Source organism: Lipophrys pholis (assembly GCF_963383615.2).
Source record: "Lipophrys pholis genome assembly, chromosome: 16".
Lineage (NCBI taxonomy): Eukaryota > Metazoa > Chordata > Actinopteri > Blenniiformes > Blenniidae > Lipophrys > Lipophrys pholis.
This window is the reverse complement of record NC_137634.1, coordinates 1,738,504-1,751,776: the sequence shown is the minus strand read 5'-3', so window position 1 is coordinate 1,751,776 and position 13,273 is coordinate 1,738,504. Positions and strand designations below refer to the sequence as shown.

Here is a 13,273-nt window from a genome sequence, read left to right as displayed (position 1 = left end):
GTCCCTGATTCTTCTCAGCTGTTAGATAAAAAAACCTCTCTATAGTCGGTCCCTGATGTTTGGCCAGATGTGTTTCTACACAGGCACTGTAGTCGACTATCAACACAATCTGAGTCATTACAGCCTCACGAAACATTAGAAATGGACTTCACAGCAGCCTGCAGCGGCCCGTCAGCCGGAGGTGTGATCTTCATCACTTACCTCTCGTCTTCAAGGCGCTGCTCAGCGCCGTGGGAGAGATTCCTGTCAGGGACTGTTTGCTTTAAAAACTAGAGCTACACTTGGTAGAGCCAGACCTTCGCCAGCGCCACCTTTGAAATAGAGCATGATAGTCGTTAGCTCATATCTATGCTCACTAGCCTGTAGCTACATCACTGTGAGAAACACTGAGCGGGGAGCGTCTCCATGGCAACAGACGCTGATCTCCTCTCTCATTCGCTTTGAATGGGACCTTTTTTCACAGTTTTTGGGATTTATTCAGTCCTTGGATGATGACAAATCATCCCTGAAGGTTTCCTGCAATTCTGATGAGCAGTTTTTGCAAAAAGTTTGGTAAAATGCATACATACAAATCCGTAGTAACCCTCTGGGCCTACTTCTTGTGGCGAAGGTAATGATTTAAAATCAACCCAAAAGATCAGAATAAAAATCTGAGCAGTCACTGATCGTGTCCTCCACAGTGAAGACAAAACAGAAAACGGTGCATTCAGTTGTGCTTTCAGTGACTTTATGAAACACGTTCTGTGGTGCGGTGCAGTTTGAAAGCCGCTCCGTGCAGAATGAATCGTCGGATGATATTGGAGGATTTTGGGCGGCGGTGTCTGGAGGTGTTGCTGCCGCAGGACGGACTTGATGATTTAATGGCCGGCTCTTGGAAGTGACAGACCCGGCTGTCCTCTCCAGGAGTGACGGCCGCCGTGCTGCCTGCTACCTTGAGAGCGATGAGACACAAACAGGGACGAGGGGATTGGAGGCGGTTCAGAGTCGCGTTGAGCTGATGACTGACGGCCGGCCCTGCTGGAGAGGGGCAGACGTGACTCGCTTGACGAGGTCTTTTCTCATCTCGTTAAATCTAACTTGTGTCAGAAATCACTGGTAGCGTTTAACAACAGCGCTGGAATCGAGCTCCTCATCAGTTTCTGAACCCTGTGATTTAATTACAGCAGAACCAATGTTCCCTTAAATATCCTCCGCTCACGGGGCGTTTATCTGCTTTCATGGTAACATTATCACGCTCATGAATAAGCAATCTTTCTTGACTGGGATTGTACGTTGTCAGTCTTTCATGTATGATGAGAGCTGCGGGAACCGCGTCTCCTCACAATGCCAGGCAGTGGATCATCGTGACTGCTGATCAATGAAACTTTATATTTAGCCGCAGCCTCGCTGTATCTAATCATCCAGCTGGAAGAAACGAACGCCGCTTTGTATTGGGAAGCAGAATAGTTTCATCAGTCATTGTCAAACCACAAATTATAGGTCTCTGCATGTAGATTATCCTGAGTTGGATGGAAATGACCTTACTTGTCAGCCGCAGTGTTTTATCAGTCAATAACACAGAAACAACCCTGAGAGTTACTTCTTTTTTTAACTCTGCCTCTGGATTGTTTTTCCTCTGATGGGTTCAGGAAGTCCTTTCCTCCCCCTCATGGTCGACCTCCAGGCCAGACTGATAGCTGCAGATAGTGTGTGGAAGTGGTTTACAGCACTAATAGAAGCTAATTTTGACTTATGTTGCTGTGGGACAGGAAGCCGGTGGGATTTCCCCCGCAGCTTCGTTTGGCCACCCGCAGTACGAAGGTTCCGTCCAGGCGTTCGGTCTCCAGAGTACCGAGTAGCCGTCCAAGTGTCCCCCATGTTAGCATTTCCTTCCCCGACAGCAGGTTGACCAGTGTAGCCAATGGACCGATAATTAGTGATGACTGATCGTCGAGTCACTGCTCCGTTTAAGATTTTGCTTTTTCAACAAATGCTCGTACTGAAGTGACTCAATATAGTGCCTGATGTAGATACTTCCGTCAATAAGTGCACCTCCAGCAGTTCGTCACTGGACCGGTGAAGAGCAATGTCGCTCCATCATCGTATTCATGAGTCACGTGATGTTAACTCTTTGCTTCACTTCTCCTCCGTCTTGTAAATGAAAGTGTTTGAACTCGTGACCCTCCCTGTTCTCGAGTCAAATTCTCTCTACAGGTCTTCTCACTAACACGTCGCAGTACTCATTAAACACCTTCCGTCAACAGATATTCATGGTATTTGTGGTGAACAAGAAGAAAATGTCATTATACTGATTTTGATCTGTCATACTGGACTTTTTCATCAAAGTGTTAAGTCAGTAATCTTCCCCACTGATCCAACGAGCTGTTGAATTATACTTCATTACATTAAACTCCCTGGGAACCAGAGTACCAGCAGTACCACAGTGACTTGTTGGGCCTGATCCGACTACACTGAAATATTCTGCTCAAAAATGACTTTTGTCTTTCCTCTGGACTCAAACCACAATATTTAGTGAATGTTTTCTATAAAACCACCCCTCCAGCTTGGTCTCTTCCAAAAACAGGATCTTTAGCTTTTCCATCACTCTGTCAGGAAATCAGCCACTGTGCACATTTTCCCCCAGAATGGCCTGTAAGTGTTGCTTCCTCCGTCCACCATTTCTCTCCTGCTTGAGGTATTTTCTCCCGTCTCTTCTTGTCTCTTCTTGCTCTCGTCAAACGAAGCACTTAAAGCGAACTCGCAGGAACAGTGAAGCTAGTTGCCAGTTACAGTTCCCTTGTTGTCAGAGACCTTACCCCGAAAAACCCAAAGCCCTCGGTGGAGTCTGTGGAGAAAATCGATGCTTGTTACTGGCGAGCTACTCGATCTGAAACCCTTTTGGCAGGCTCTGTGATGCCTTGAAATGTTTTTGAACTGGTTGTATTAAAGTCCTCAAAATTCATTTTGCTTCTCTAAGCTGCATTCAGAGTTATTTGACTCTTCATATTCGGGAGTAGTTCAGCTGCTCAACTCCTCCGCAGTATCGTCGGTGATATTTGATGTCTTGCAAAAAGCCAGCTGTTGAATATTCATCACAATGTGGAATCTGGAGGAGAGTACTTTTCAAAGTCAAAGTGAAAAGAGTGGAGATCTGCATGTATGGGGGCCGTTGTGCTGCTGCCCACTCGGGCGTGTTTCCAGGAGCTGGAACCAAATCAAAGCTTAATGAACTCCTCAGCCTCTCAGCCGTGTTTCCCCACCGGGAACTTTCTGGTTTCAAAATGGTTTCAACTGTCTGCTCCCATTGGACCAGACAAAAACACTCTAGTGTTTGCTCTCTATCGATGGCGAGCTGCTCTGCCTTGACAGCGAGCCCAAGTATCTCGCCAAACCTCATTTGGCTGCTCTTCCGGGGGGAGAGGCCACGCTCCGAGGGAGCAGGAAACACAGTTGTACCATAGATGGGGGGGTTTTTTTAGACACTGCTATGGGAGTGTGGATATCCCAATATCCATGATCCTCAAAGAAAAAGAGCAGAAAGAAGCAGCTCCAAAACGTCCCCCACTCCCATCATAGAAAGCAGCTCACAGCCCCAGAGAGTCCCAATAAAAACAGTCATTTCCTGGAGCAGCGTTGACTCTGCCTCTTCAGATGCTGAGCATCAACAACAGAGACTCAAAGAGCTAAAGAGCTCGTCTCTTTACGACCCTCCACTCTGTCTCATGCAGGAGTCGGACAGGAGAGCAGAGGAAACTCTGCAGCCTCGGCCCCCCTCAGTGCACACAACTACCCCTCAATGCACATTTACTAATCGATTCCACTGACTTTGGTGCAAACAGAGAATCAGGGGGAAATTATGGAAAGATCGAGGGAGGATCGGGGGAGAATCGAGGGAGGATCGGGGGAGAATTGTGGGAGGATTGGGTGAGAATCGAGGGAGGATCGGGGGAGAAATGGGGGAGGTGGAGGCTATAAAACAAAGTGAGGAGGTAAAACGAGCTGCTGAGAAGAATTGCAGATGAGGAAGGTTCAGGAAAGTTGCTGGATTTGCTGTGATGGCCGTCGTGTTGCCGTCCTGGCCCTCGCTCGCCCTCCTCTCTCTATTAAATTATAAATTCTTTCTCTTCACCACGAGCAGCTACTTTTCTGTGTTGGAGTTTGAAAAGACTTTCCAGAGCCATTAACGGCTCTGTCTTGTGAGAGCGCCTGTTATCTGCAGTGCAGGGTGAAGCAGCTCAGCTTAGCCTGCAGTTTTAAGCTCCAGCACGACTTGATCGCTCTCCTTCACCACGACCTAATCTCACTCCGAACCACGACTCGCCGCAGAGCGAGGAGGAGAACCACTTCTGATTTGTTGCAGGATTCTGATTTATTTCTAAGTCCTTGCCGTGGAAATGAAAAGCATCGCTCAGTTCGCCCGGTGGCGTCCAGACTTTATGTCCTGTTCCCTGCAGAAAACCAAACGTATGGATGTGGTGTGTGATGATACCGGTGTAGTATTAAATATGGTACCCCCTGGAAAATCGAAACTGGGTTCATTTTCCGCTGGAGAATATGGACACCCCCCCCCCCCCCCCCCCCACTATAGATTATGTACCCCCCCCCACAAACGTTTGCTTTTAATAAAGCTGCAATCAGTGAATAGGGCTCCATAAACTCCTCATCTTCATCATTTTCATTCATATATCGAAGAACCTCAGGGGTTTTCCTGATGCTGGACTGGGGTCTGGGTCTGGACTGGTGACGGTTCAGAGTCTGGACTGGTGAAGGTTCAGGGTCTGGACTGGTGACGGTTCAGAGTCTGGACTAGTGAAGGTTCAGGGTCTGGACTAGTGAAGGTTCAGGGTCTGGACTAGTGAAGGTTCAGGGTGAAGGTTCAGGGTCTGGACTGGTGACGGTTCAGGGTGAAGGTTCAGGGTCTGGACTGGTGACGGTTCAGAGTCTGGACTAGTGAAGGTTCAGGGTCTGGACTAGTGAAGGTTCAGGGTCTGGAGCTTCAGAACACTGTGGCTCTTCTTCTGCTGTTTGTTCTGTAAAAGCAGGGTTCCTCACCTTCAGACACTCTTGTTATTGACACGTTGTGCTGCAGCACTTTTTCACGCTTCGTTATAGAAAAGAGTTTCTGCTGCTCGTGGCTGTTTGCTGCAGTTCTTTCCTCGTCGGCACCGTTTCACTGTCGCCTCCCAGCTCTACGTCTCTTCTTCTTCCAGGTTGAAGGACTTTGAAGTTGTTTGACGGTAATTTCTTCTTTGTATGCCTTTGTTCTGAGGTTTCTGTGTACTCTAAATACGGCGCTCTGCACATGGACTCGTCAGGCAGGACGGGAAAGTTGAGAGGAATTAATTAAAATTAAACACTGTTCAGTTTCCTGGAGTGATGATGTGATTGTTACAGAAGGAAATCATTAAAAGAAGAACCGCTCCGCTCCACCGAAGCAACAGGACTTAACTCTGGTGTGACATCATCACCTGTACTCGAGTATTCTGATGCTGTGTCGCTTCTATATGGAAGGTTCTTCTTGTTCTTCTAGAAGGATCGTTAAAAGTTTTGAATTCAATACAACTCAGTCATATGAACATGAAGAAACCGGCAGAACCAGGGTCAAAGGTCATGGCTTTCTGCAGAACCAGACTCAGAGGAGGAGAATTTCTGCTATTCAAGTTGGTTTTCGAGGAATTCCTTCCATCAGCAGTCTGAAGCCGCAGTTCCTCCAGATTCCCTTCAACAGTCGGATTCCTGATCTCCAAACGTGACTGAAAAATGATGGGATCCTGGAAGTATTCCTCCTCCTGTCGGGTCCACGGTGGTTCTAGAAGGTTTGCGTTGGATCGACAGTGTTCAGCCGATCCGTTGTGCTCGAGTGTTTGAACACGTCGTCATTTCATCCCGTCACATCGACGTCTCCCGGCTCTGTCCAGGTCCTATAGATTTATCAAGCAGAAGTGAAAGTGACGGCTGAAGCTGCGGTGGAACAAATGAACTGTTTCTTCAAGCTGAAATTACTGTAATCTCAGGAGTAAATCACGTCTTCCTGAGTTGGAGCCTGCTGAGAGTGAAAACCTCAGAGGAAATACCAACGTGTTTTGACAAAACCCTCTAGTGACACAAACTGAGGATGTGCGATAAAGAAAAACTGCGTCGTTACGAAACATTTGACACGAAGTCGATAAGCGAGTCGTCGTTGCCTGTTGGGCTGTTTTCTAATGGAAGGTTGTTTCCTCCTGCAAACCGACGCAGGATATATTTCTGTTGTACTTTGCAGTATTTCACCCGTCAGTTACCAGAATTCTGCGACCAGAGATCCTCTGGAGTCGTCAGCAGGTATTCTCACGTATCCAGTCTCCCTTAAGTTGTCTTTGAATCAGTTCTTAAAATGTGTTCGGGAAACAAATTAAACATGGAGCTCGTTCTGACGCTTTTAATACCGCAACTTCCTGTCGTGAGGGTACATGAGAGATTTTGACTGGTAGGTGGGAAAATATCTGTTGAATCTATGATCCAGAGTGACTTTGTCCAAACTGCAGAAAGTTCTTTCCACCCGTTAGAGTCTTCACACGTTCAAACTTTAATCTTTCTGACGGAAACAGGAATCGTTTTTCATCTTTTCTCCCGATGGTGGTAATTTGAGCTGGAGACTGCGAAGCCTCATTCAGATTCCCGGGCCCTCCTGTCGCAGGACTCACTGACACTTGTGAGCAGGTTTTGTGTCTTTTGTTACGAGTTTGAAATGAGAAAAAACTTGTAGAGCAGACTTTCCAAAGTTAGTGGATCAAAGCTTTGTTGGCTATAAATCTCCTACAAATCCTTCAAGGACTCCTTTTAGTTTTTTTTGGCTTCAGACAGTGATTTGTGTTTCTTCCACACTGCCTTCATCAAACAGTCTGGACAGAATCTCAGTGCTTCATTAGCTCACAGGCGTCGTGGACACGAGCTAACAGGTCCAGAGGGTCCAGACGTTCCTGTTAGAAAACCTTCTCCAAAGCTGCAGCTCGTCTCTCCAGACTCCGGCTGTCTGTTTAACTCCACTTCTCTCAGGCCACATTTACACATAGCCAGTATTCACCAGGACTGTGACATCTCGCTGCGTTTGGGCATTTACACATAAACGCAGCTACGAGTCCACCAAATGATGATGTCTAAAAAAAAACCCAGGCCAAAGTGGAGATTTAGAAAAAACTCCATCTTTCCATTTGCATGTAATAATAATGAAGTTTTGCAGTGAGTCCGTGTCCCTGTTGGGTTGTGGGAGCGAGTTCCAGATGGCGGCGGCGGCGGCGAAGGCTTGCGCCCCCAATATAGAGAGGGCGAGACGGAGATTTCCATCACAGTCTGCGACAGAAGCATCATCTTTGTGCGACACGTGTTTACGATTTGAAGGCTGTGACGAACCTGGATCCAATGAAAGCATAGTTTCTTTAAAGTTTTATATTCTGACGCCACATTTAGGAGGAGCTCCGCTTCTTTATCGGTCCCAACAAACAAACTGTTTCGCTGAAAGAACAGGAAGTGACTCCTGCCATTCCTGACGTCGTGTTGTTGTTCCAGGATTCTGATTGGCTATCATGACTTCACGCCTCGCGTCACACTGCCCCCTACAGGTCTGGCTGCTCACAGCAGTTCTGAACCAGGTTTATTTGCAGGTCCGGGTAAATGAGGATTTTTAAAATTTAAAACGTAGAGGGGGAAATATCAGTTTTTGTAAAAACCCGGCTCCATTTTAATGGGGCCTAAAGCTGCAGCTCGTCTCCCCGGACCCCAGCTGTCTGTTTAAATCCACTTCACTGCGTTTCCTCCAGCCTCCCTCATCTCCTACATACATCTGCTCTCTGAGCATCAGTCCAGGGAATACCACACAGCTACACTCCGATATCCTGGAGGAGTGTGCCAGCGCAGGCTGTGGTGGAGATCTGAACTGACGTATCGTCGTTCTGCTGCACCGGCCAGACGTCGTCGTGGAGCTAGCATCACGCTGCTACAAGACAGAGAGGCGGGTGTCAAATTACAAGCACTCAGTGATGCATGTCAACAGTCAGTGCTGTAAACAGACATCATCATCATCAAAATGCTCTTGGTGAATGTGGGTGGAGCTTAGAAAGGCTGAAATCGTGGCCTGCAGGTTGTTAGTAAAACACAGGAGATGTACTGTGAAGTACTGCGTCACCATGTGACTCATGATAGAAAACACAACGCTAAGTTAGGATGTTGAAGGAATAAAGTGAAACTTGACCTGTCGTCAGCGGGACTCAGTCTGATTGGTCAAGATGTTGACATCAGCAGAAAGTCACAGTTCATGGAAACACGTCATCCATTGCAGGTCAGTCAGTCCTCATATGTACATTACAAGTACTACTACTGTAGTGAGAATCAGTGTGTGACTGATTGTGTGAAAGACAAGAAGTCCGCTGTCATAAAACCTTCATATTGAGCTGATGTTTTGGATCCAGGAGGTCCAAGTTCAGCCTGAAACATGACTAAAGAGCCACATGTGGCTCCAGAGCCGCAGGTTGCAGTCCTCTGATCGAGTGAGACCATGAGGATGGTGCCAAATGACAAACAGCCCATGCTACAGGTCAGCGCTCAGTTTGCTTTCAATGAGTGGAGCTGAAGAGGTCTGCTTTCCACGCAGGATGATCTGCTCCAGGAAAACAAGAGGCAGGAGTCAAATTACACGGATCAATCACCACATGAGAGGTGCACAGCGTTTCTGGAGCTGCTCTCATAAAGTTCTCCAGCATTCCCTCCCCTGGTGCTTCCCCTCCGGTGCCCGAGACTTCGGCTTCGTGGAAATTCGTAATTCAACACGTGTTACTGCTGAGTAATCACATTACATGCTCATTTCACACGGCCGTGTAGCTGATGAAGCGATGTGTTGCTGTGGAGCCTGTTCAACACGCTGCCGAGAGGTTTTGATCATTTTAACGCCCACTCGCCCGTTCCTGTGCCGAGGCTGCGGCGTGTATTAAAGAGCAGCTTCCCTCCACACTGGTGCCGTCGCACTACTTTACATTCAGAGCGTGTAAATGAGTCGTGCTGGTCGGTCCAGTTTATGTTCGAGGAGCTTAAAAGGAGGTTTTTGCATCGTTTGGCGTTAATGAGCGAGCAGATCGTCGCCTTTAACAACCCTGAATAACGCCGGTTGTTAACTCGGTTGTGTTTCTGTTCCCGTTTAAAACGCAGATCGGCTGTAATTATACTGGCGCTGCCAGCAAACGTGATAATTGAGGTCTTTTACCGCCGCTCCCCTGCAGGATCCCGGCCGAGGCTGGAGGACGCGGCCCCTCGGATCGTGGAGCACCCGTCCGATCTCATCGTGTCGAAGGGCGAGCCGGCCACGCTCAACTGCAAGGCGGAGGGCCGGCCCACCCCGATGGTGGAATGGTACAAGGACGGCGAGCGCGTGGAGACGGACCGGGAGGACCCGCGCTCCCACCGCATGCTGCTGCCCAGCGGCTCGCTCTTCTTCCTGCGAATCGTACACGGGAGGCGGAGCAAGCCCGACGAGGGCGTCTACGTGTGCGTCGCCCGCAACTACCTGGGCGAGGCGGTCAGCCGCAACGCGTCGCTGGAGGTGGCAAGTAAGTGGGCTCTTCTCATATTTTCACCGTGCGAGGGCTGAGCTGCTGATTGGTTGACGACCTGGCGAGATCCGGAGGCGGATCAGACTGGAGCGATGCTGGAGTCACTGTCCTGCTGGGGTTGGTTCCACAGGGTCGCTGCCTCGAGGGATGGGTACTGAAAGAAACACAATTCTTAGAGTCGTCATTGATGAGGACCTCAAATGGAAGTCACATTTAAATGATATAAAAGGAAAAATCACTAAATCCATCGCAGTGTCACATAAAGTCAAATTTTCACTAAAATCAATCTTCTTTACTCACTTTATATAACAGTGATTCAACCACATTTAACTTACTGTGGAAATATGGGCTCAACCTGTAAAACGTATACACAGTCTGAAAACAATATATAATATAAGACATAGAGATCCATCAAACCCACTATTTATCAAATGTAAGTCGCTAAAAATGAATGATATAGTTGATTATAATATTCTTCAGGTTCTGAATAAAACCAATAAAAAAACATTGAACATCCAAGAAAGTTTGAAAAAAGAGAAAGTCACTATAATTTGAAAGGAACAGACGTCTTTAAAAAAAACACTTTTAACTCCAAAGAAATGAAACGAAGTGTGACAGTGACGGGAATCAGTTTGTGGAACAGTCTGCAGAAAGAAGTAAAGACTCAGGAACTCTCCTGGAATTCAAGAAACACTTCAAATCTGCATTGTTTAAAAAGTATGACAATTTGATTTGACTATAAATATTCTGAGATGTTGGGTATTTGATTTGAACAAACATGAAAATGATGTTTTTTTTTTGTTTTTTTTGTATATTGTAAATACTGACATAAAATGCTTAGATATATGTGTAAATATTTAGAATGTTGAACATTAACAGACGTAAAGGTGTTGAAAGGCAACTCAGAGGCAGATATTATAAGACCGTAGATATTATAAGATCTTCTCTTCTCCTTTTCATTCAAAATGTGTTGAATTGGAAGTTTTGTTTCTCAGACTGTTTATTTTCATTTTATTAAATTTTTAAACTTTTGAATGAAATAAAGAATTCCAATTAGGTAGTTTTGTGATTTTATGGGGTAATAAATCTTAATTTGTTTAATAATAAAAACTTTAGCATATTTATTTCTAAATATATAGAATTTAATACATTTATCAAAACAACACACGACTGTTTGTATTGTAACGTCGTCGTCGTTCCACAAATATCTACAGTTTTTCTTCTTAATAATTCTCAAACTAAAAGCAGCTCCACCTCCTCCTGTTCTTTCTCCTCTGGAAGCTTCGAGTGACGAGGCTCCATGGAGGCAGACAAGTTTAAAACAGATGAGAGTCTCTTCAGCCTGGAGAAACATCTGGTGGTCTTCAGATTAGAAGTACTCCCTCCACTGGCCTCGTACTTCACTTCACAGATATTTCAGTGTACTCTGCATCGCCCCTTGATAGTTTTCTATCCACCATGTCGACTGACGTCACTACGCTCCTGTGCTGCAACGCTGCCTTGGAGTCCGGCTCGGACAATCACCTACTGCTCCTCTCTCACAGTCACAAGGATCCTTTTAGGTACTAAAACCTGGAACCGTTTGATTTTACCTGAATCGGTACTCGGAATTTGGTTGGTACTTATAAAAGTACTGCATTCGGTATGCGTACCTGTTTACAACCCAGTATTATTACATCAGTGTGCTTTACAAGGCCATGGAGGCCATGTCGGACCTCCACCTCTGACCCCCATGTCAGACCCCCCCCCCCCCCCCCCCCCCCCCCCCCCGCCCTGCTCATAGACGGATGACAGCAGATTAACGGTTGTTGCCACCGGACCGGAAAGCGCCTCGCAGGGAGGCGACGAAAGGCCGGCGTTTGTTGGCAGCGTCTCACCAGCAGATGTTGGGTCTTTAAAGTACAAGATGCTCCGGTCCCATGGGGCTGCTGGGACGCTTGTAAGTAGTGGCACTTCAGTGGAACGTGTACAGGCCCAATTAAATCTGGGCTGTTAGACTCGGCCATTAGTCTGTTAGGTGGAGACGATCGTGCTCAAGTTTTGAGAAGTTTGTTGTGACGACAGCCGGTAATTTAAAGGGACCCGAGCAGTCGCTGTGACTGGATCCTTCCAGGGGCTTGCTGTGTGTTCTGGGATGGTCAGTGTGTGAGCTTATATTATTAAACAGGTAATGGTTCTATCAGACGCCAGCAGCAGCTGCAGCAACACCAGGAGAGATTTAAACATTTCCTCCGGTTCCTCCAATGTGACCCCCCCGAATGTCTCCCGGCCTTTAAAACTGGAAACCCTCTCAGGAATTCCTGCTAACTCAAACCAGCTCCGTTCCCAGTGAAACGGCTGAAACTCTAGACAGCTGTGGAGCGCCTTGTGTCCGGGCGTCAGATTGTCCTGAAGGGCCTCACACCTAATAAAGAGTCCTCTCTGAGGGGAACAGCTGAGCCGCTGGCAGCGCTGAGCGCTGACAGAACCTCCGACTCGGCTCCGCAGGTCAGGCGGGGTCACGAGAGGCTCGTGGTTTCAGTTAACCAACGACCCTCCAATCCCTCCATCTTTGCTTCAGCGTGTCCGACTCTAACTCCCAACGCTTTGTCCTCCGAGACGCGACCTTCTCCTCGGCTGTCTGCAAACAGACGGACGCACGGGGGGGAAGCAACCCGGCGCTCGGCGGTGGCTCTCGTGGATAAGAAGCTCTAATCCGCGGCGGCGGGAGAAAAATGATGTGTTTGTGTGTTCGGCTTTCCTCTGCCAACGCTCTGTTAGAGTCTGGCCTCCAGAGGAAGAGAGAGAGGTTATGTCGAGCAAACAGCGTCCGGTGCCAGGAGCTAAAGCCAGCGCCGGCTCCCTCCAGCAGCCTCCCTCCCCCCGCCTGGCACCGGGGGGCCGGAGCTGAGGCCAGGGGCCGGCGTGGCGGCTGCCAGGAGGCTCGTCCAGCCAGAGGAGGCGCAAGATGGCAGTCTGTTGCTCGGCCTGCGACTCTGAATCTCTGGGGGCAACCGAGAGAAAGCGGCAGCGTTCTGTGTTGGTGTGTATATTTGGCGCCGTGGGAAGGTTTAACCCCTCGCAGTCCATCTGCCGCAGAGCTGAGAAGCAGGCGGGGCGCGGAACTGCCTCCATGTCTGCAAATGCTTTCTCTAATTAATGACGTTTGCTGTCCAATGTAAATGTTTGTTAGTCGCTGGTGCAGAGAAAGACCATCAGACAGTAGCAGACAGCTTCTTAAGCTACACATTCTGAGACTGTTAAGCCCGTTTTATGCTTCCCGCTCGTTAAACGCAGACGTGCGGAATCGGCATGAGAGAACGTGTGTGTGCATTAATACTCCACGTAGCTCCCACTCCCAAACTGCAGGGGGCAGTGCATCGCAAACACACGTCCACCGGCCGTACTGAATGATGGTAGAAGAAGTAGACTTGTCCTCCTGGACACCAGCAGATGATCCTGCAGTGGAGAGCAGAGCGGAGCAGGACACAACAACTTGTTAGACATTAACCGTCACTGGCGCTGCAATTTCAGCTGGAAATGACTTGAAATGATTGTTTGTGACGCCGCAGAGACTGAAGTCTGCAGGACGTAGAAAAGCTCTGCTGGAGAAAACACTGGGAGCCACTGCTTCCTTTGTTTTTTAACAACAATAAATCAAAGGTGCTGATCTCGTGATGCTCGGTGCTGAAAAGTTCATTATCCACTGGGAAATAGCCGATTAAAGAAAATAACAT

At 47.8% G+C, this 13,273-nt stretch overlaps 1 protein-coding gene across 1 annotated transcript in view; it reads left to right on the top strand.

Moving 5' to 3' along the window:
* Positions 1-13,273, top strand: part of robo3 (roundabout, axon guidance receptor, homolog 3) — a gene marked incomplete at both ends in the record, with an annotated part of 99,177 nt that overhangs the window by 35,845 nt on the left and 50,059 nt on the right. Inside the window, one exon of the mRNA XM_080483348.1 lies at positions 9,228-9,554. Coding sequence (XP_080339474.1) covers positions 9,228-9,554 — 327 coding nt within the window. The remainder of the gene's footprint in view (positions 1-9,227; positions 9,555-13,273) is intronic.